Source organism: Grampus griseus (assembly GCF_964374135.1).
Source record: "Grampus griseus genome assembly, chromosome: 21".
Lineage (NCBI taxonomy): Eukaryota > Metazoa > Chordata > Mammalia > Artiodactyla > Delphinidae > Grampus > Grampus griseus.
Window position 1 is genome coordinate 9,460,754 of NC_139015.1, and position 23,699 is coordinate 9,484,452.

Sequence of the window (23,699 nt, forward strand, 5' to 3'; positions counted from 1 at the left end):
CTGTTCTTGGATTCAACATGAAGCAATATATACAGTCTTGCCTCAGTATCCGTGGGGCATTGGCTCCAGGAGCCCCCCCCCCCCCGCCACCATCTCCCTCATGGATACCAGAATCCACAGGTTCTCTGGTCCCTTAAATGAAATGCTGTCGCATTTACACCTAACCTATGCACATTCTCTCATATACTTTAAATCATCTCTGGATTACTTATAATAACTAATATGATGAAAATGCTACATAAATAATTGTAAATAGAAAGGAAATACTATGTAAATTGTTGCCAACCTGTGTCAAATTCAAGTTTTGCTTTTTGGAACTTTCTGGAATGTGTTTTTTCAAAAATTTTTGAACCATGGTTGGTTGAATCAACAGATTCAGAACCCATGGTTACAGAGGCCAATTGTATATGTAAATATTTATAAACAAGTTTATTTCAGTGGAATTTGGTGGGAGGAGGACAAATAAGAGTAAACACATGAGCCCTGTTGGAGTGTTTGTACTGATCCTATTTGTATCTTGTTGATTTTTTCCCTCTTTTCCTGACAGCTTTTGGTTTAACTGAGTCTTTTTATTGCTCCAATTTATCTCCACTATGGACTTATTAGATAAACTCTTAAAAATGTTAATGGTCTCCCTAGACAAGTTTAAAATATGCATCTTTAATATAACACAGCTTACCTGCAAATAATATTATGTCACTTAATAGGTACTGAAACTTACAAGCATATACTTCTAATTTCCTCTTTCCATCCTTTATGTTAATATTGTCTTACATATTATTTTTACATGTTATAAAGCCCACAAAACATTTTTACTGTTTTTGCTTTAGATATTGATCTTTCAGAGTGGATAAAAATAAGAAAACTAAATATTTTATATTTACCTGTTTTTAGCATCTTTGGAGCTCTTTATTTCTTTGGGTGAATCCAAGTTTCTGTCTAAAATTTTTCTGTCTGAAGAACTCCTTTTGACTCTTCTTCTAGTGCAGGTCTGCAGACAAAGAATTCTCCCAGATTTTGTTTTTCTGAAAGTCATCATTTTACCGTCATTTTTGAAAGATATTTCGGCTGGGTGTAGAAATCTGGGTTGAAAGTTCTTTTCAGTATGTTAAAAATGCCACTTCATTGTCTTCTTATTTCATAGTTTGTGATGAAAAGTAAGCTGTATTTCTTAATGGCTATGCATTTGTCCCTGTTCTCTGGCTTCCTTTAAGAATTTTTCTTTATTTTCATCAGGTAGACTATAGTATGTCTAGATGGATTTGTGTGTGTGTGTGTGTGTGTGTGCGCGCGCGCGCGCGCTTGATATTCATCCTGTTCAGGGTAAACTTATATTCTTGGATCTAAGGTTTGATGTCTTTTATTATTTATGAAAAATTGTTGACCATTATCATTACAAATATTTCTTTTCCCCAATTCTCTTTTCCTGTTTCTTTTGGAACTCTAATTACATGTGTGTTAGGCCTGTTGATATTGTATCACAGTTCTTGTTCCTCAGTTCTGTTTTGTTCACACTTTCTCTTTGTGTTCCAGTTTATGTAGTTGCTGTTAACCTTTGATTCTCTGAATCTGTCCTCAGCTGTGTTAAGTCTGCTAATGAGTCTATTGAAATAATTCTTCATCTCTGATATTGTGTTTTGCCCCTTGAATTTCCACTTCTTTCTTTCTGTTTTTGTTTTCTTTTTGCGGTATGCGGGCCTCTCACTGTTGTGGCCTCTCCCGTTGCGGAGCACAGGCTCCGGACGTGCAGGCTTAGCAGCCATGGCTCACGGGCCCAGCCGCTCCGCGGCATGGGGGATCCTCCCGGACCGGGGCACAAACCCGTGTCCCCTGCATCGGCAGGCGGACTCTCAACCACTGCACCACCAGAGAAGCCCTCCACTTCTTTCTTATAATTATTGTCTCTCATCAATAATTACTCCATCTCTTCATGCATGCTATCTTTTCCACTAGATCTTTTAACATATTTTTTATATTTAATATCCCTGTCTTATATTTCCACTATATGAGTATGCAGAGTCTGGTTACTTACGTCATCTCTAGGCAAAGGGTTGTTATTTCTTGAATATTTTATTAAAGGTGGACACCACGAGTAGAACCATAGAGATTGTGGTTAATATTTGTGCCTGGGAATGGGCACCACTTTTGTTAGCCTGTTGAGTCAGGAGTTACACTGGATTTGAGTTCTGTTGTCGCTATGGTTACTTTCAGAGCATCAAATTCCTCAGTGGTGAGCTGGCACTGCCAAGTGCCTAATTGGGGGCTTTTTCTCAGCATCGTTACTCCACTCTGAGCTGTCAGTCCTCCCTAAACACCTTTTCAAAAGAGGTGGCATCTCCCCCAGTAGTAGACGCTGTTGCTTGTCGCTTGGTGTTAAGCTTACACTGGAGTCAGAGTTGCTCTGTGATTCTCTTCCAGCCTAAGTCAAACCTTGAGAGTCTGCACAGAGTGGGGTGGGGTGTTCTCAGCATTCTTGACCCCCTCCCAAGGTCGTCAGGGTCTACCTGTGGTTGGCCTTTGAGGAGCGTTTGCTGAGTGTCCCCTAGGGCTAGAAGACCATGGTCTTGGTGCTGATGTAGCATCTTAAGCTCATACTGGCTTTCCTGCCACACCCCACATGTAGACTTTCTTTTTCCGTACACCTTTCTCCAAGCTGCAGTGCCCCTTTCCCTGTGCCCTGGAGGGAACAGGTTTTGCTGCTCCTCTCCCAGTGGCTTAACACTTTAGTTTCCTAAAAGTGAAAGGGTTCGGGAAGTGCGTCGGGTGTCATGCCCCTCTCCACAGAAACATTGATATTTGGTGGTGGTTAGGAAGAGGCTCACTCCAGGCTCCTACCATGTCCCCAGTATCTCTCTTAATTAGTCAATGGAGGCATGTGGAAGGAAGGACAGACTCCCTTCTGTCTGGGGCCCTGAGCTACTGGAGACCCATGCTCAGGTACTGGCCACTTGCTAAAACATTAGCTGATGTGTCATTGCCTATGTGTGAGTTGGTCCTTTCTCTCCTGTGATCTGTCACAGTGACAGTTTGTGTGTCCTCCCTCTCCTTGAAGGCACTAATCCTTTGGAACTGATGTCACCTGGGTACCTGAAACCTCAGCTCCCTGATGAGTTCAAGAAAGGTTATGATTTTATAGTTCAGATTTTTCTCATTGTTAAAGTGGGAGTGAGGTGGTATTTTACAGATTTCTATATCCCAAGTAGAAGTGGAAGTCCTATATGGGTTTTAAAATTGCTCTAGTTCAAGGCTAGATGAATACTAAAATTATTTATTTAGATTAACCATAGAGAAACTTTTCTTGAATGTCCAGTTTTTAAACAAAATTATCTATCCAACTATCTATAGCTAGTATCTATCTATCTAGTACACGTAACTTTAAAGTAGTGACATAGGTTTCTTCATAACTGTGAACAAATTCAGAGATATTTACAGATAAATTATATAGAATTAAATGTAATATATATTTACATTACAAATACATTATTAGCAGAATAAACCCATCTAGTTGAGACAATCTTCCTTTAGAGGTTGCTTGAAATAGAAACTACTTATCTCGATTTTTACACACAGCAGTGCTTGTTTAATAGTCACACTTTACATGACTAAAACCTTCTTTATTAAATTAGACTGGTACTGTGCCTGAGCTTACACATAGTTCTGTCTTGCTGTGTTGGAAGATACTTAATTTCTGGGTCTGCAGGGAACCATGTAAGACCTAATCGAATGGCATCTATGCCAGATTAATGTCATAAACCCAATGAGTGTGTTTGACCTCAAGTGAAAGGCTTCTGCAATTATTCAAGCCTATTTAATGCTGATATATGGCACTGAGTCCAAACAGCACCAACATAATTCTATATATGAAAGTTTTTTTTATTTCACTGTCTTTTTCGAGACCTTTTTCCTCTCACACTCACCACTGGGAAACCCATTGGAGTTAACAAAATATTTCTCGAGTCTATGAGATATGACATTTGACCCCTGGAAGGCAAGTGAAATAGAGAAGCTACTGTGCAGTGTGAATTTTAGATGTCCTACAAAGCAGAAAGTTAGCTTTCTACTCTAAACAGTAGCTCAGCAGAGGACATGGTCTGATGTGGAAGCCATTCTCCCATGTCTAATACTCTGGCCCTTTGGTACAGAACATTATACAGATGGGTCAGAGCCTGGAACATGTAAGCTATGGCCATGACAGCCTCATGTAAGAGAGAGAAAGAGACAATAATTTTTTTTTTTATAAAAAGACAATAATATTGCAGTAACACATTTACAATATATTTATTCTGAAAAAGAGGAGTTTGAATTAGTGATTTGTAGTTATTATGAAAAAACAAAAATTTCAGAGAAAAGTAAATATAGTAACTCTTTCATTGTTTGAAATGAATGCTTATCCTTTACAAGGTAGGGTCAAATGGAGATTTTTTTCACATTTTAGCATGCTTGCAAGTTCGGTGTATTAATTGTCGTTAGTTAAAATGATTATTATAAAATAAATATAAAGTATTCTACTATTATCAGACTTAAATTTTTTCTCAAATATTATTTGACCTAGAGCTGACTGTAATATAGTAGTAGTATTTCAAGTACAAAACTTATTATACATGATTAAGTCCTTCTCATATGTATTTAATTTGTAGTTATGTATATAATGAAAAATAATATTATATAGCATTATATAGCATGAATTTTATAAGATCTCACTCAAATGATAAATACTCAGGTGAATAAGAAATAGATTAGGAAAAAAGATAACCTGTCCGTTCTTCAAGTATTTGGTGCAACTTAAAAATAAGTATACAACAAAGAAATTATTAAAATAAAGAAAAATTTAAAAGGCAACTAAAGAGAAAGATATAAATATCCTAGCCCCCTATATTAAAATAATTGGTATTGTTAAGCAGTAAATTTAGCTTTAAATTTCTGGCAATAAAAGCGAAAAAAGGAAATAGAATTTATTTAATTATCTTTAGAAAAAAGAAAATGCAGGAATTAAAAGAGATAAGTTCCTTGCTTGTCTGTATTCTAAAAAGTACTTACAATTTAAAATTGAAGTTGTATTCAAAAAAGGTTTTCTAGAAAATTCAGAAGTGAACCTTATATGACAATCGTGTCAGTTTTTGATATAATGGTGAGAACATAGTATAGTGAACTGCATTAATTCCTGCAGGGGTCTGAGCTGATGGTCAACAGAATATTATCACTATAAAGCTATGTTTATTATGGATGTGCTTTTAAAATACTTGCATTCTGTTTGTTTTCAGTGATCAAATAAGTACTACATTTCATTTCCTTTGTGGACTCATTTCAAAACAGGCACTCAGAAGGAAGTACGTAATGAGGATTAAAATTCTGGAAAATGCCTTAAGTTTTTGAAATGAAAAGTACTACACATTTTTAGTGAGATGTTATCATAGTTGAATACTGACAGCTCGAAATAGCCTTCTACAATTACAGTAATCCTTATAAATGCATGCAAATTATTAATGCATGTTTTAATGACACTTTAATACTATATTAATAATACTAATAAGGTTTCTCAACTTGAATGGCGGGCATGAGTAAAACTCACAGGAAGTGAAAGGTTGGATAAGATAACACCTCATATACCCCTGGGTGCATTTATGGAGATTTTACCTTGTGCATCCACGGAAGACAGCGCTGTACCTCCACCAGAGTGGGCATCCTGTAAACCGTGTCCATTCAGGGGTGTAATAAAGTTATCTTCATGTATTTAACTCTATTATCAATCATTTGTTGATCCGTAAAATTTATCTAAGTGCTTTTATTTCAAAGAATCTCCCGAGACCCTTTCAACTCCTACCTCCTATTAAAATTGCTTTCATTAACATCAATTGGTAATTCATGTCTTCCTCATTTCATACCAAGTTCTGATTGCACCAAGGACCATGGAAGAGTTTAAAGTCTTGTATATCTTGACTTCTACCTAACATCACAGAATGTTCCAGAGACCCTTCTAGTAATGTGAAGTCTGTCTTACAAGACTGTTCTGGGCATTCAGTAGTAACAGAACTTTGTTTGGTGGGTAACAAGAGAACCCCAGATTTATTTGGGGTTGAATGTAATACACACAAAAAACTGGTAACTGATTAAAACTTTTCTCCTAACAGTGATGTTTTGGCATTTTAACAAGTATTAAATTTAAGTGAAAGGTGCAATATAAACTACTTAATCCCTGGGTTCTTTAGCTGACTGTCTTCTAAAATAAAGGGATTGGAGTACAGTTTTCCTGTTGTCCTTTGATAGTCTTTGGAATTTCAGGCATTAATGGATTTGGGACTGGGAAGGGTGGAGTGTACAGAACTGACACTTAATCCTAAACTCTTCGGACCATCACCTACTGTCCCTGCCACTGATTTAAGAGGTGGGTCCCAACATTAACTCTGTATTTATCAGCTAGTCTCTGGTTGCTGCTTGAGAGGATCGTCAATCATTAAAGAAATTCTGCTGCTACTCACTCTGCCCATTACTCAGAGAGTTGCCCACATGAAAAGGAGTTTGGTTTCAAATTATCAGTTGTCACCTGGTGCATCCACCCTTGTAACTCATTTGAGACTCATCTCCTCTTGGTGATGATTGCCCCCTCATCCCTGTCCCCCGAAACTAAATTGTGGATGTCGCTGCATTCATCCCCATTTATTGGAGCATCTGTTATATGCCTACTCTAGCCTCTAGCCTCCATAGACAGAATCATGATAAGACAACCATACATGGTCTCTGCTTATGCAGAATTTATATTCTAGTGGTGGGGACATAATATATAAGGAAACACCATGATGGTTATAGATTGTTTTAAGCACCTTGAAGCAAATAAGCAGTATTCTGAGGTGCAAAGTAACTGTGGAGCTCTGTTTTTCATTGACAATATTTATTGAAGGAAGGATGAAACAATGGACATTATTCAACCACAAAAAGACTTAAGGGAAATGCATTGTAGTCAAAGGAAACTATCAAGGGGTACCCCAGGTAGAAAGGCACCTATTGTACTCATGAAGCCAAAAAAAAAAATGTCTAGACTAGAGGGAACCTTGTGGACAGTCAGAAGAGAGGCAGGAAGCAAAATTGAAAGAGTGAGCCAGAGAGAGAATGTTCCCCACCTTGTAGCCCAGGATTTTATCCTGAGAACAGTTGGAAGACATTGAACAGTTTCCATCAGGGAAGTAACGTCATCTGATTTGTCCTTCAACCAGATCAATTAGGTTGTTGAGTAGAGACCCACTTGGACAGTGACAAGAGAAGGGGTATCCTCATCAGATAAACAGATGTTGCAGTTGTCAACAGGCTCAGAGGAAGCTCAGTTCTGTGGCTTAGAGGAGGTGGAATGCAGGAGAAACGAGGATGTGAGATGCACATGGTAGGTAGAACTGACAGGTCTGCTGATGGATGCAGAGTGTGGACAAGGACGAAGTAAGAAGGCCAATGGGTTTGGGCATCCTTACTAATGATAGGTCTGTTCAGAATTGTTATTTCTTCATGATACTTGGTAGGTTGTATATTTCTTGGGATTTATCTGTTTCTTCTAGGTTATCCATTTCATTGGTGTATAAGTGTTCATAGTTTTTTAAAATGCCTTTAATTTCTAAATTTAATTATTTGAATCTTTTAAAACTATTTTCTCAGTCTATCTAAGGGTTTGTTGATTTTGTTGATATTTAAAAAAAATAGTTGTGGTCTTGTTGATGTTTTCCATTGTTTCATAGTCTCTATTTTATTGACTTCTCCTCTAATCTTTATTATTTTCTTCCTTATGCTAACTTTTGGTTTAGTTTGTTCTTTTTCTAGTTCCTTGAGGTATAAAGTTAGGTTGTTTATTTGAGATCATTTTTCTTCTATAATGTAAGCATTAACAGCTATAAACTTCCCTTTTAGTACTGCTTTTACTGCATCCTGTAAGTTTTTATATGTTGCGTTTTTGTTTTCATGTCTCCAGATATTTGCTAAATTCTCTTGTGATTTGTTCCTTGACCTGTTGGTTGAGTTTAAGATTGAGTTCTTTAATTTCCATCTACTTGTGGATTTTCCTTTTTTCCCTCTGCTATTGATTTCTTGTTTCATTTTAAAGTGATTGATGAAAATACTCTGTGTGATTTCAGTTTTTTAAAATTTGTTTAGACGTGTTTTGTGGCCTAACATGTGGCCTATCTTGGAGAATGTTCCATGTACACCAGAGAAGAATATGTGTTCTGCTTTTTTGGGTGGAGTATTCTGTATATATCTCTTAGGTCTAAATGGGCTTTAGTGTTGTTCAAGTCTTCTGTCCCTTATCTTCTATCTGGCTGTTCTATCCATAACTGAAAGTGGAATATTGAAGGTTCATACTGTTCTTGTGTTTGTGTCTATTTCTCCCTTCAGGTCTGTCAGTGTTTGCTTCACTTATTTGGCAGTTCCAGTGTCAGGTGCATATATATTTATTATTGTTATATCTCCTTGGTGAATTGACCCTTTTATTATTATATATATAATGTCCTTCTTTGTCTCTTGTGACAATTTTTGTTTTAACATCTATTCTAAGTATGGCCATCCCTGATGTCTTTAGGTTCCTTTTTGCATGAAATATCTTTTTCAATCCTTTCACTTTTAGACTATGTGTGTACTTAGATCTAAAATGAGTAAATGGTAGATAGCAAATGCCTGGAACTTTTTTTAAATCCATTCTGCCAATCTGTGTCTTTGTTTTCTGTATGTCTTTTAGCATTTTTGTCTCTATTTTCCTCTTACTCCATTTTTTTTTTGTCTCATTGATTTTTTTGTAGTGACATAACTTCTCTTTGTATTAAATAAATGTTTTCATTGTGGTTACAACTGCAATTACATAAAACATCTTAAAGTTATAACAATCTGTTTTAAACTAACAATAACTTCAATCACATTTAAAAATTCTACTGCCCCCCAAATTCATGAGATTGCTTCTCTTGACACTGGACACACAATCCCTATGCTTTAATGAGACCTTATGATCTATTAAATCGAAGGAATAGAATAGCATTTTTTATGTGGACTGAATCAGCCAACAGTTGACAGGTAAGAGAAAATATTTTTAGCTCCATATACACTAAACTTCTTAGACAATGAATAAAGAAGTAGTTTCTTTTCTTTGGATACTTTTTCTTAATTAAAGGGGCTTTCTTTACAGCTACTCTTTGATGTCAGGAAGATGTATGGACATTGAACAATGTTGTATAGAAGTCTGAGTGTACAGGATGACACGTGTAGGTTTAGATCTATGTGATGATGACATTTGACATTTACTTCATCTATTGTCATCCTCCCATCAGGTCTCCCTATGTGAAGTTGTGATTTCTTTCTTCACCTGTTTTCCAGCACATTGTCTGACCTTTAATACAATTTTTGGATTATGGGTTTACAGAGATTGTGAACAACACTTCTGTCTTAGGGTGTGCTTATGCAAAGGACTGGTTCTTTAATTGGTTACAATGAACAATATACTCGACAAATTTTTTCGTTTCAAAATGAAGGAGTAGCCGATATATTCCCTATAGTGTTTACGATGACCTGTCATGTACCTAATGCTCATGTTTCTACATATCTGTCCTTCGACCTCTTTGCAGCTGCCAAATAATCCAACTCTATTGATCTCTCCATTTGGTCTGCTTTCCTCTTTCTTTGATTATTATATTCATTATTGTTTTAAGCTGTCCAGCTATAACAACATATTTGTTTTGAATTCTGAAGTTTGAAAACCATACACAATGCCAGTTGAAATGAGGACAGTGATAAGTTGAAAAACAAAATGTTCGAACTTATTTTAACTATATTTACAAAGGTCCTGCTTATCCTGCTCTAAATATTGGACAAAAAAATGCATGTTTATCATGTGTTTCAAAATCATAAAGTATCTTTATCTTTTTAGAATTCTAAATTGTAGTTTGAAATTTTATGGCACAAGTATTTTAAATGTATTTTTTTAGGGTCAAATAAAAAATAAATGATATACAGTAGGAGTTCATGCCAATCTGTGATGGGAAAAAAAGGTGAAATTGAAATATAGTTGCAGTTTATTTTCTAAAGTTATAAAGGAGAGGGAGATAAATTAGATTTATATCAATAAAAAAAGTTAAAGGTGTAAGTGATGGTATTTGTCCATATTTAGCAATTTTATCATCGATGAAAAACCCCAAATGGCTTAAAATTCTGTACTAGGAATAAAAAATATCGTCACTTAATGCATATGGTGTTTTATAGTTTTTAGTGTATAGACATTTAAGGAAAATCAATTTCAGCTTATAAAAACATTATGCTACACCTCACACCTGCTCATCCCAGACAGAATCCATGTGTTTCATGCTTGAAATTATCCTGTTTATATACAGTGGTGCCCATCCAGTGTAATTTCTATAGCATCATGTTCTCAAATGAACAATCTCACTGATGATGAGAAATAAAGACTCTTCTCTCTGTTTCATCTTCTCAGGTTCCAGGGTAAAGTGAGGCAAACTGGTGATTCTCAAACTTTAATGCATAAGAATCACCAGGGATGGTGTTAACAGGCAGATTCTGGTCCAATAGTTCTGAGATACCCAAAGTGTGCATCTCTTACAGGCTCCCACACTTACCATACTTTGAAAAGCAGGGCAGTGGAGGAAACTGACTGTTACCTCACCCAGGTGGGCAGGTGGGTCTGCACACCTGCACCTGGGAACCTTGGCCTGCCCATCTCACTTTGCTCTGCCTTGACCTTAATGTCAGACACCGGAGTCTACATTAAGGTTCTTGTGAGGATTAGAGCAACGTGATGCAGCCAGGAGAGCGACTGGCAAACAGTACTGTCTTCGTCCCTTGCTCCAAGGGACTGCCTGTCCCTTGATTTCTCCAAGCGCTGCCTGTCGAGACCCCAAGGCTGCCTCGTGAGTTGGCACCATGTGGAGTGACACCAGCTCCTGCTCTCAGAGGCATCCCATGCATGCTTTTGCCCATCTGGAAATTCTTAATAATTTCATCTCTGACCTCGAAATCTGATGGGGACAGTGAAGCATGCACACGAGCAGAGGAGATGTGCCAGCTGCAGTGGGTGCCCACAGGTGTGGACCCAGTCCTGAGGGCAGGGCAGGCAGCATGCGTCCTCATTGTGCACTGGGACCCACAATTGTGTGGCTGCATAGACCAGCCTTCATGTCCTGGAAGAACAATCTTCCCCTCCCCCAGCCCCGCCCCATTACTCAGAGTCCCAGTCAGTTAGTTAATCTGATTAGTTCCTTCATGTTAATGAAAAGAACAAGAACCAAAGTCTCAGTCCAAGAGCATGTGAAGGATTTTAAGCTGGTCTGCTCTGAAGAAGTCCTTCTCTCCCATTTCTCACCCTGGATAACTTATTAGTGCTTAGTAACTTGGGATGTGAGAAAAAGATGTACTAGAATCATGGAAGATTATTAGCAATCACCAAATCTTTAGCAAAATTTCAAATACATTTTTGATTCTATAAAATACCACAGCTACATATTTTGATTATTCATATGATAAGGGTTTATACAAATAAGTATCAATGTTAAATGGTCCTTGGCATTCATTCATCTGATATTCTAAGCTGAATTCCAATATTATATGATGCATTTTTAAAAATTTTGTTAGTGTCTTAACTAAAGGCAATTCCATCTAGGAAAGTGCCTGATTACAGCTTTAGGGTCTGTAAATATTGGTCCTTTTTACCTAAAGAACAAACTGTTCATGAGAATTTTTTTGTTGTTGTCTTTAAATGAGAAAGAGAGAGAGAGAGAGATTGAATATAAAATATTTGTTCTCATATTATGTTTTTCCAGAAGGATAGAATTCCCAGATTCACACTTAAAATTTTTCAAAAAGACTGCTAAGTATGCTAGAAAAACAAAAAGCAAGAGAGCCATATCATGGGGATTTGCATATAATAGGAAACAGTTTCCTTAAAGACCTTTTAAAATGTGTATGCATTGGAATTGGAGTGTTTTACACTAAATGTGGAAGTAACAAATTTTATTCTTTAAAGAAATTTCATTACACAGTGGAAATGAAATTAATTAATATTTAAGATTTAGCTCAAACTGATTGAAAGTTAATGTCTTCTTGGTAGACAAACAAGAGAGAGAGTTTTTGTTCATTTCTATAGGAGGAGAGCAATAGGAAAACGCTATTTCGCTATTCAAATGATAAGAATATTGTTCATTTTACATAGCTTGTAAGTGTTTTTCTTTACGTTTCCCTAGCCGTAGGTCTTGCTGCTTGCCAAGAGCCAGCCCTTCCCAGCAACAGCATCAAAACAGGAGACCGCTACATGGTGAACGATGTGCTGTCCTTTCAGTGCGAGCCTGGATACACGCTGCAGGTATTTTATTTTTTTATTTGAGCTTTTGGTAGTAGAGGGGCTCAGCATGGTAATCCTCAGCCAGCTCACTTAAGACAACGCCCTAGATTTGCACCCAGAGACCTAATCTAGTTTCTCTCATTCAGTTTGTGAATCAAAGTAGTCATATTAAACCATGCATACAGGTAAATTTAATGATGATGCAGAAATAGCTTCTAAATGATAAAACATCCTTTTAAGGTTGAGCATATTATTTTCATAATACTTTTATTTCAAAATGTATACTCTCCCAATAACTAGATAAAATTCTAAGGGACAAAGCATTGACACAGTCTCCTCAACAGTCCTCTCCTGGCAACCCGATTATTGGGTTGGCTCTGAGTCCCATGCTTGTCCTGCATTGCAGACTGTTCTTATGATTTAGTTCAGTAAATCTTCAAGTGCCTACTTGTGTGCCAGGTAAATATGGTGCTCAAATAATAGGGTTAAATGCTTTTCAAGAAATGTTAAGCAGAAGTTTTTATAGTCTTATTTTTTTTATTAAATTTGTTTATGTAAAGTTTAAATAAATATTTTACAAACCAATGTATAGCAACATGAGTCATGTTTCTGTTATTTGTTTTCTGGGTTAGCCACAAATAAGCATACTCCCAGAACAGTTTATCTGTGTCCTCTAGCATAATCCACATATAATTCTCCCTACCAACAATGAATACTGAAATCTAAACATGTGTATTCCAAAGTCCAACAGACATATTTAAGCCTACTTAGGTTTCTACACTTCAGTTAATTCAGGTAATAGAGTACTTTTTGCTGTATGTTTGTTACAACACTGAAGCTGAAGGTGTTTCAAGAACATTAGTTGTATTCTGTAAGTGACTTAAATAAAACCTGGAGTACTCATCAGAAAGAAGTTCCGCAGATACAGCAGTGAAGTGACAGCATTGCGTATAGTCCCATTTCTGGGCGCTGGGGTAAATATCTTGCAGAACTGAAACCAGTTAGAGCAGCAGCAGCAAACGCTGGAAGCTGATGGCCTGCCCGCCTGGTGCTTCACGTGCAGAGCCTGTGTTACTCTCAGTCAACCTCATGGTGTGGCACTGGGGGCACATCTTTCCCTAATGGGGAAGGGGAGTGAGCCAGTGCCTGATAGGAGGGGGTGGGCAAAAGCTGGCACATCTGGAGGGACCACCTGCAGAAATCAGCCTGGGCCTTAAGTTTGAGAAAATATCAGTAAAACACCTAACACACTTCAGCAAACGAAAGCCAGTATAGCTATTATTATAAACAAACATCGGCATATAAAGCCACCTTCATCAAAACAACCTACAACCTGCGTTCATAGATCTTGGTGGGTATCACGGTAATTGCTTTGACTCTGCAAAAACATGGGCAGAGACTTGGAAAGTAGAACAGGAGTTACTGAAAAAGCTTTGCCAAACCTTCATCCATGGAAACAAGCTTTTAACCAAGCACGTCAAGGCCGTTTTAACTGATTCTTTAAGAACAGAAACTTCCTGTTTCACGTGTTACAGCAGAAAGAATTATAAGTCACATCCCAGGGGTTTCATTTAGAGGAATACCTGACTCTATACTGACAAGCCATTTTTATGCTTTTTGGTTTTTTTTTACTTCTTTATAAATTGACTTAAACCACGTAAATATCATGTTGTCTCTCTCCTCTCCCAGATCCCCACACGTTAACACTTTCTCTCACTCACGTGTGTTCGTCTTTCTACACGTTTATGACAGCACTTTGCATTTACTGTCAGCACCCTTTTATAAGGAAGACTTCTATAGCCCTCAGAGAAGAAACTAGAAAGGGTTATTTAGTAAAGACATTTCTTACAATGACTTGTTTAATATGCTGCTTAGAGATAAAAGCCTGCAGACACACATCTGTAGAGTCCAGTCAGGCCACTTAGCTCTTGTTTTCAAATGCAAACTAAGCTTTTTTTTTTCTTTATAACAGTTTCAAGCATTGAATTTACAAGCTGTGACTGTCTCTCATTCACATGAGTTAAAAAGGATTCTGGACTTTTTAAAAAGTTGCTAACAACTGGGAATTTTGGTAACGCATTAGTATATTTGGAATGACAGCATGCATAAATTACATATTATTCATGAAAAGAATTGTTCCTTTTATGGTTTACGTACAAATGTCTATAAGTGCATCTGCCTAGTGAGATTCAGGCATAAAGTGGCAGAGACAGGACACATCAAATGTCAGTCCCAGATATCTGAATGATTAATGATTTCCTTCTCTCTAGATTTGTTTTACTTTTCTTTTCAAAGATGAAAAACGAAAATTCCCATTTGAAGCTAGTAAATAAATACACAGATTCCTGTGTTGTTTTGGATCCATTATAAAAATTTCAGCTGGCATCACTAATATGAAATGTCTTTGCTGAAATCAATAGCAGGATGTGACCTAGATTGGTAATAAATGACCATTTTATTGGTAGTCTTCCATAAATACCTTTAAAGGCTTTTGTACTTTGTCCAAAATTCAGAAAGAAATTTATTAAAGATAACGTAATAGGTCAGAGAATGAGGAGATACAGAGCGTGAAATTTGGCAGGAAAAGCATTATCCTGCATGTCTTCTTTAAGAATAAGTGTAGTCTTCCTTTACTGTAACAACTTTTAAGAATATTAGGTAGTAGGAGAAAATGAGTTTTGTGGCACATGAATTGAGTATGAAACCTTCCTAAGCTTGGGGAATCGGTTTGTCATTGATAACTGCCTTAGGGCAAATTCTTGTTTGATGCGTTCCCAATATGGCTGGGATTATTTAACATGAATTAAAGATTTGTTTTTCAGCTGCCTCTATGCCAATTTTGTTTGGCAAATGGAAATTCACAAGATAAGTATTCATGGCACATAAAACCACCAAGTCACAATAAGGAAAAAAGTAAAATTGAATAGTCTGCACACAGAGGTGCCCGTTCACTACCTTCTCTTTCATCTTAAAAGAGATTTTAGCACGAAACACTGAGAATTTAACCTGCTGCTGTTTAATTTTTAAAAGAGTAATAATAGGACAGATTTTTTGAAGGTTGAAAGTTGAAAACTTTATGTATTTAGAGGATAAAGAGACCTTGAATGATGAGGATTAATTTCATCGCAGACATGTTAATTTGACAACTGTGAGGCTGTCTGATAATAAAATGAATATTAAGTCTCCCTTTTTCTCCAATAAAGGAAGAACTGACCCAGTTCTTTGCTGAACCGTAAAGGTCATGTGAGTTGCACTTGAACCGTAGGCAACTGTGAAAGTTAACCTTTGTATGAGCAGATTACTTACCTTTGACATGTCACCCTTCAGATCTATACCTAGTATTTCCTAATCATTTTCAGCCTCTTAGACCAAAAGCTGTAACTTTTGATGATTAAAAAAAAGACTTACTTTGACCAGTTCAGTTCAACATTGTAAGCATTAGGGAAGCATCCTGGCAGAAATAAAGACCGTTGAAGGGGACATCACAAGATTTTGATTTCAGTGACAAGAAACACAATGATTATGGATTTTTTTTCTATTTTAATTCCAAATATGAGATTCATTAACACACATTAGTAGATTTCATGAGTTCTGATTTTTTTGCATTTGTAATTAAATCAAAAAGGGAAAACCAAAGAAAGTACAGATGTTCTCACAAACATTTAAGCCTTAAATACTCTATGTTCAGTTATGTGAGTTTTATTTCATTTTCTCTTGAACAGGGCCGTTCCCACATCTCCTGCATGCCAGGGACTGTTCGGCGTTGGAACTACCCGTCTCCCCTTTGCATTGGTATGGACATGCCTTCCGTCACTGGGTCTCTGTACAGATTATCAGTAACGTCATGGTGATCTCCTTGAGCCACTTTTGAGCTTCAAAGATGCACTTTTAAATTCCTTTCAAACATTTGTTACATGATGATAACATAATAATGCTGTTATTGGATTGGACAAGCATCTTCTCCCCCTGGATGTGGTTCCTCAGCTTTTCCAGCATCTCTGAACCAACCAACAGGGATTAGATGCAAGACTGCTAGCTCGAGGCACTAAAGGCACAGCACATGCGTATCAGAAGCCAGTGGATTCATTCATGGCAAGAACGAACGTAGCTGGTCTGAGAGTCTGAGAAGGGTTCTGTGTACACCTTTAGCCTCAGGAAAATCACATCTCCAGAAACAAAATTGAGAAGAACCGATAAGTGATGTGAAGTTGGAGGGACAGTATTTTATATCAAAAAGTATTTGATGTCAAGGCAGCCGCCCTGTGGAGGGACTCACTGGGACTGGGATTCAGGCATAGAACATCCGTCTCCCTATTTATTTTTAAATGAAGAGCTTTCCCTTAAACGTGGGAATTTAAATATTTTAAGCTTTGAAATAAAATCAACTCACAGTGGGTATTCAATCAAATGATATGTCATTGCTGACACTCTGTATTATGTGAGGAAATGTTTTATTTGAATAGTTTACTTATATTAGCCAAATATAATTAATTGTATCTTTTATTTTACATGTTTCGTATATTAGCAGATGTCAAAGATGCATCAACTTCCATAACACTTGCTTGCTCCTAATTCCTTACAAGGTACAGAGGAAGTTTTTTCACTGGAAAACTCACAAACATCCCACAATAAATTTCAAAGACTTACTTGAGAGATTGAAAGTTTTCTTAGCTGTTAGCTTTAGATTAATCCAAGCTGGGGGATTTTAGGACTAGAAATCCATGAAGAGATAGTATTTTACTAATAAGTTCTTGGAAACCTCAAGTCCTGATTTTTTTTAATAATAGTACTAAGGAAGACAGTTTACAGCAAAACACTTCTCTACAAGTTACTGAGTGTCAAGCATCGTTCCCAGGGCTTAACCAGTATTAACTAAATTGAACTTCATGACATGCCTCAGGGTGGCCAAGCCGTTTGCCAGGGCCCTGCACCAAGCTGGCATTCCCTGCATCATGTGATCCCTCCAGCGGGACATGGCCTGTGCCCTGGAGTAAAAATCCCATATATTCTTACCAAAATATCAGGAATCTGTATAAAATAAGATATATAAACCCAGTTAAAACCCCAAGATACCTGGCTCTTTTATAAAAATAAGCACCTTGTTCTTTAGCCATACCATTGTACCAAAAATGCTTTGAATATGCTGTTTAACCATAAGAAAAGGCCTGGCATGGAGGGGTTTCCCCAGCAGGAGGCAGGAGTCAGGCTACCAAATGATGGTGGACAGATGAGCCCCTGGAAGAAGGCTGAGACTTGAGGGTTATACTGAAAATCTTGCTGGGGTCATTGGACAGATGTAAAATAAGAGAAGCCCATTGATGGAGGTTTTTAAATATCGCAAAGGAAAAAAGATTGATACACAGCTTTTGGGGGCTCTGTTTGTACGCCCATCCAATGGTTCTTGTCTTTTGAGATGAACAAAAGAATGCGATCACATACAGTGATAACTAAGTACTCAAGGAATTAGGTTATCATCCTTGTTTGACAGGAGGTGCACCCAACATCGAGACCCCCTTCTCTCTCTCCCAGGACAATGATAGTTGTCCTGACTTAAAGGTGTGAGTATTGATGACAGCTCAGAACCTGAAAGTCAATCGGATGCCTGACCAAAATGCGTTAAATTGACCAAGCTTTACTGGGAGCTTCTGTGGACCAGAAGCAGATAAACTGAAGACCTGTCTTTGTCCTTAAGCAGTGGAAACTCAGGAGGGAGAACTAGACCCATAAATAACTAAAGGGCATTGCATTATGTATGTGCTGAAATGAGGTGCAAATTCGTTTCTGAAGACTTGCTTCTAGGTAGCGTGGTCCCATAGAGTGGGGGGAGGGAATTGTCCTTGCTGGAAAACGAGGACACACAGCACTAACTCCCCTTGTCCGGCCAACAGCGACCTGCGGGGGGACCTTGAGCAGCATGGGGGGCGTGATCCTGAGCCCGGGGTTCCCGGGCACCTACCCCAGCAACCTGGACTGCACCTGGAAGATCGCCTTGCCCACTGGCTACGGTGAGTGAGACACTTTTTCATTCCTCAAAATTCAACTTTTTAATTTTTATCTTGGAAAGAATTAGGCTGAGTGAAAAATGGGCCTATTCTGTTGACCTAAGTGTGTCTTTAATTGGAAGTGGCTTACAGATTTAAATAAATCTTTGGCAGAATAACTTTGAGAACAGAAAGTTACTTGAAAAATCAGTTCAGCCGTGCAAGACTTTTCAAGGCAAATTAAATTAGTTGAATGATGAACAGTAGAGGCACATGACGTGCAGAATGTAGCGTCCCTAATTCAATTATCAATCTCTTTATAACACTGTCTTTTATAATGTATCACTGGAATTCAGTAATGGTGGTAGTTTCTTTTGAACAATTTTTAAGGTTTTTCTCAGGTTATAACTCATTCTAGTATTTTTTGTTCTATAAACTTTTGTTGTTATAACTTGCATTGATTTAGGTTTATGAAAATGGCTTTTTATCATATTTAGTTATGAACTTTCAGGTTACCTACCTTAAATAGTTCCTAATTTTAATTGTTATGTACACTAAAATCCCATTCTGGCCTGCTTCAGAAATTCACAGTCTGTGTGAAATTTTGATTCCCTATCATGCCTTTCTTTGTCTGCCTCATGGTGTCCTTATATTTTAGTTCATTAATTTGGGTTTTCCCCACCTGTGATTTTTCTCAAAAGTACACAGTATGATAGGGGTGCCAAATTAGATATTCACAGAATGTCCCAGAATGTCTCAGAGTAATTGAGTACTTATGAATGTTAGTTGAGTGATGAATGAACATAAGCATAAGTGGAAATCGTTGCCCTAGAAGAGGATTATATTTTTTAAGTTTTCAAAGCTCTTGCCTTGAGAATCTGTGCCGGGAGGGCAGCAGGAAAGGGAGGGTCCACCTGCTCAGCTGAGAGCCGCCAAGAGGGCGGCGGGCGTGAGACCACCAAGGCAAGGGGGAGCATGGAAGGGACACCCCCCCCCCCCCGTGGAGAACACATGTGAGGTTCATGTCCACTGAGTTCCTGAAGGGGCCACCAAAGTGTGGGGATAAAAAGGGGGAGACAGTTCACAGAAGGATCACAGAGGCGCTCTATTTCTTCCAGGTTTTTTAGTTTTGTTTTTTAAATCCTGAACTCTCTGAACATAGAGGCCGTAATTGTGCTCTGTGGTAGACGGAACAGAAGCCTTTGCCTTTAACCAACATTGGCTCAGCTATCCTCAAAGGCTGGTCTGTTTTCTCACCCTGGGGATCTGAAGATCTGGACATGGTTGGTTCAGTGTTTGGAGTCAGGTGTCAGGATCGGAGTTGTAGGTGACCCAGGAGGTTCCAACAGGGTCTGAGCATCTTGAGGGTCACAAGCACATAAGACGAGTAACGATAGTTCACTCAGGCTACTGCACTGAGTGAACCTCCAGGGACCTCGTCTTCCTCACCTCTAAAAAGGAAATAACCACACAGGGTTACATGAGGATTCACCAAAACAACTCGGGCGAGAAATTTAGTACGGGGCTTGGCATGTCGTAAACAACAGCAGCAAAAAGCTAGCTGGTCTTTAAATTGTTGCTGCGAATAGTTCCCACTTTTCTTTCAAACCTCATCAGAAGCATTTTACTCATGAATGGATATACACATTTTATTAATTTATTTTCCCAACTTTTCTGAGATTTGAGGCGGCTATTGTTTGGCATGTTTCCGTATGTTGCTCACTCACTGATAAACCAATATGCAAGACAGTAACTCAGGAAAAAAAAAAAGAACAGTTAGATTGTCTGACCTCATGATCATGATCTATGAACCTAAAAAAAATTTATTTGAAGAAAGGTCAAAATTTTTTAAATATTTATGAAATATTACAATTAAAATTATTTGTCTTTAAAATCTGTGATATTGCGTAGTATTGGACTTTAAAAAGCATCTTGAAGAATAAGCAAAAAGAAACCTTATGTCTTAAATCCTAACTACATGCAAAATAGTATGACTGTCCCTAGCGTTTTAGAATAGATGTAGTTATGCTTCGGAATAACTTGCTACAGATTAAATTTAAGTACCACACCAGGTTTGTCTGTGATAAATTTTATAATCTATAAATATACTTCTAAACATGAAATTATACATTTAAATTTAGGGAAGAGGCATGTACATTCCCGTTTTCTGGATTGTCAGTTTGGTTTGGGTTGCTCAGGGTGTTAAGGATTATTGTACTAGTAATTACTGTACCGGTGACTGTAATTCCCCCAGCCACCCTGAAAAACACACCTATCCAGAATATGAGACATCAGTGCCTTTTCTTGAAAAAAAATAGGTTAGATGCCTTTCACTCGTGGAGGATTTTATTGCTGTGTTTGGATCTTTCCATACAACTGAATATGCGTGGGACCACCTCATAGATATCCGACCCATTCGTTAAGCAGCTACCAGCGCCGTCAAATAATTCTTCTGATTAATCCTTCTTCCGTCCCACATGCATGGACCAGTCAATAGCTTAATTAAATAGACAGAATGATTGGTTGCTCTGGCATCATGTGAAAGCCACCTTGGTCTCCCCTTGCTAATTACTCATCCCCCGCAGCAGCTATTTCCTGCATCCAGCCTCTGTGAGGGCCTGCAGTCAAGGGACTTTGTCTAAGGCGTGGGCAGTGTACATGGTGGCTCCTCATGTCTTTGAGCTCTGAGGTTAGCTGAGTAGGAATCCTAGTTCTGTCAGTGACTGATGGTATGAATTTGCCCAAGTTATCAACATGTTTTTGAACCTTTGTCCCTTATCTTTAAAACGAATACAATAAAATATCATTCTCCGACAGCCGTTCGGAGGTAATGCAAGCGCCTGGTATGGAGAAGGCATTGCCTAACTGTTAACTGCTTTTAGTTTCTAAGCCAAATGCTCCAATGATTTCTATGTTGTTTTCCTTCCTTTCCACAAATTTGGGTTGCTGTTTTGTGTGGCTTTGGCATGAGCTCAATCACCACAGAACTTCTGTCTCTATTTTCTTGAAAATTTCTAAAGGCATAGTTAACAGAAATGAAATCAAGTTTTTCTACTTTACCATTACTTTTTTTTTAACATCTTTATTGGAGTATAACTGCTTTTATATTTAAAACCCACTGCACTTATACCGCACACCATGAGGTCCAAATTGGCCATGCCTTTAAACCATCTAGAAGTCTAAGGAGGATGTAAAAGACTCTTTAGACTATCCACTGAATTCTAAAAGTATTAACTCCTTTGCTCTATGTTTATTATGCACAGAAGATATAAAATAGAGCACTTTACTATTCACAGGTTCTATCAACTAAGAGACGAGAGTTTAACTCTGAAGCCATGGTCAGGTTACTATTCAAAGTTTTGTCAAAATCCAAAGTCAAAATTTTTTCTTCAGGTGCCTTTTACTGACACGTAATTTTCAGTGTGTAATGACAGTCGGTGTAAATTCCACCCAAGATGGGCATTCACACTGGTTTTCTTGTTGCAATGACACATTTTTGGTATTCTGTGAGATAAGAAAAGAATAAGTTAACGCTTACTTTAATCCCTTCATTTTGGCTTCATGATGTCAAACTGGACACAATTTGCTGAAAATTAGATAGCTAAAAATTCCATTCTAAACCAGATTAGAGCTGGGCTTGGTTCTATTTCCTGATATGTATTAGGTAGTTTGATATGTGGCTGGATACTTTATCCTGCTTAATATGCTAATTTTTTTCCTAAAATTATAATTGTCATAATTCCATTTCAAGTTTAATTCCGAATCAGTAAAAGGCCACGGTCACCATTTCCTTTGCTTTAGAGATATTGGCCAGCCTTCCTTTTTTTTGCCCCTTGATCTGCTTGCTGTCTCTCATTTCTTTCTTGACTGGGTCATTCTGTGAATTTCAAAATGAGTCTCTGGATGAATACATCTGACGTCTGCATATGCTTATCTGAAATGAGCCTATTTTAAGCCATTTCCCTGCTATTTGATTTTATACCTAAAAACAGGATACGTTTTTTAAGTGTTCTAATCTTGCCCTAGTTTCACATCCTATCTGGTACTTTTAGGACGTAAATAGAAATGTTAGTAATTCAACATTCGTTTTTGATTATTATTGTGTCAGCTTCTGTGTTCTCCCTCCTGGTGAAGAATGTGACGGGTGTTTATGAAACTCTGTAGACCACAGGGGTTCTGTGGCCTTGATGTAGCCACCAAAAAAAAAGAAATCCATTAGTATAGTTTATTAATTAGCTAAAAAACCCTCTTTTTCTTATCAGACTTGTGGACCAGGCCACAAAAGAGAACTGTATTTAATTCAGCAGTGGGTGAGGGAATAGATCAGATACTGTTGCGTGACTCAGGAAGTGGTTCAACTGTCACAGGAGACAGGTCAGAATTGAAGGGCTGGGGACCACTAGCCCTGCCTGCTTTCCTTCCTTCTTTGCTTTCTCCCTGTCTCTCTCTCTCTTTCTTTTTCTCTATCTTTATCTCTATCAATCCTTCTCTCTCTCTTTCTTCTTTTCTTGCTTCCAAATTTCTTTTGACCAAACGTATTTACTGGGATTTAGGAGAAAATGAATTAGCTCACTGATGTCTCTTCAACACTTTTTAATATTTGCAGAAATGTTTTAAATTTATAGGTTTGTTCCATGTTGGTCGTCTGTTGTGCCTAGTATTAGAATGGGCAGGACAGCCACAGGCTGGGCTGTTCCTTTTCTGGCTGCTCATGTGTCGCCAGTACGTATGTTTGGACCATATGTTACAAATTGAATTACTCCTTCCAAAAAGGATTCCAAAGTTTGGTTGCCTTGTTAAAGATGTTTCATTGTAAGTCTTTCTTCTGCTTTTCACTCTCTCGGTCTCTTCGTGAAGTATTCCACATTCTACTTCTTCCAATCTTCTCTATCAAACTAGGTTGAACAATTTTAATACAAAATTATTTTCTCCAAAAAAATTGTAATATTTTTAACATGGTGATATCATTAGCTTTTGACTAGCACATTTTCATGCTAAACCAGAGAACATGAGGGCTCTGTCAATTGGAGTTGGTGTCCATCCAACTCTGCCTCTCCCTGTGGTGCATGGGACATAACACCCAGCCTTTCTGAGCCTTAGTTTGCTCACCTGTGAAATGATGGTCATAACAGTGATTACCTGATAAACTGAACCCCAAGAGTGATAGGTGGCCTTACACTCTGCCCAGCCAGAAAGGCCATTATTTACTCTTTTGTTCCTCCTCACAAGGTTTTCTTCATAATTGATAAAATTGTGTTTCTTGGATGATTTTAAACTTTATTGAGTACCTTTAGGTTGTTCTTCCCTATTACTCTTCGCATGAGCTTTTCTTCTTCTTTTTTTTTTTTTTTACTGAATTCAGGCTTTTGATACCTGCGTTTTCCATCAATACTAAGTAGATATGTTAC

General features: G+C 37.7%; 1 protein-coding gene across 1 annotated transcript in view; it reads left to right on the plus strand.

The window, feature by feature from the left end:
- Nucleotides 1–23,699, plus strand: part of CSMD1 (CUB and Sushi multiple domains 1) — a gene marked incomplete at its 3' end in the record, with an annotated part of 1,748,580 nt that overhangs the window by 1,580,834 nt on the left and 144,047 nt on the right. The window contains exons 38-40 of the mRNA XM_082680517.1: nt 12,213–12,331; nt 16,033–16,102; nt 18,199–18,315. Coding sequence (XP_082536643.1) covers nt 12,213–12,331; nt 16,033–16,102; nt 18,199–18,315 — 306 coding nt within the window. The remainder of the gene's footprint in view (nt 1–12,212; nt 12,332–16,032; nt 16,103–18,198; nt 18,316–23,699) is intronic.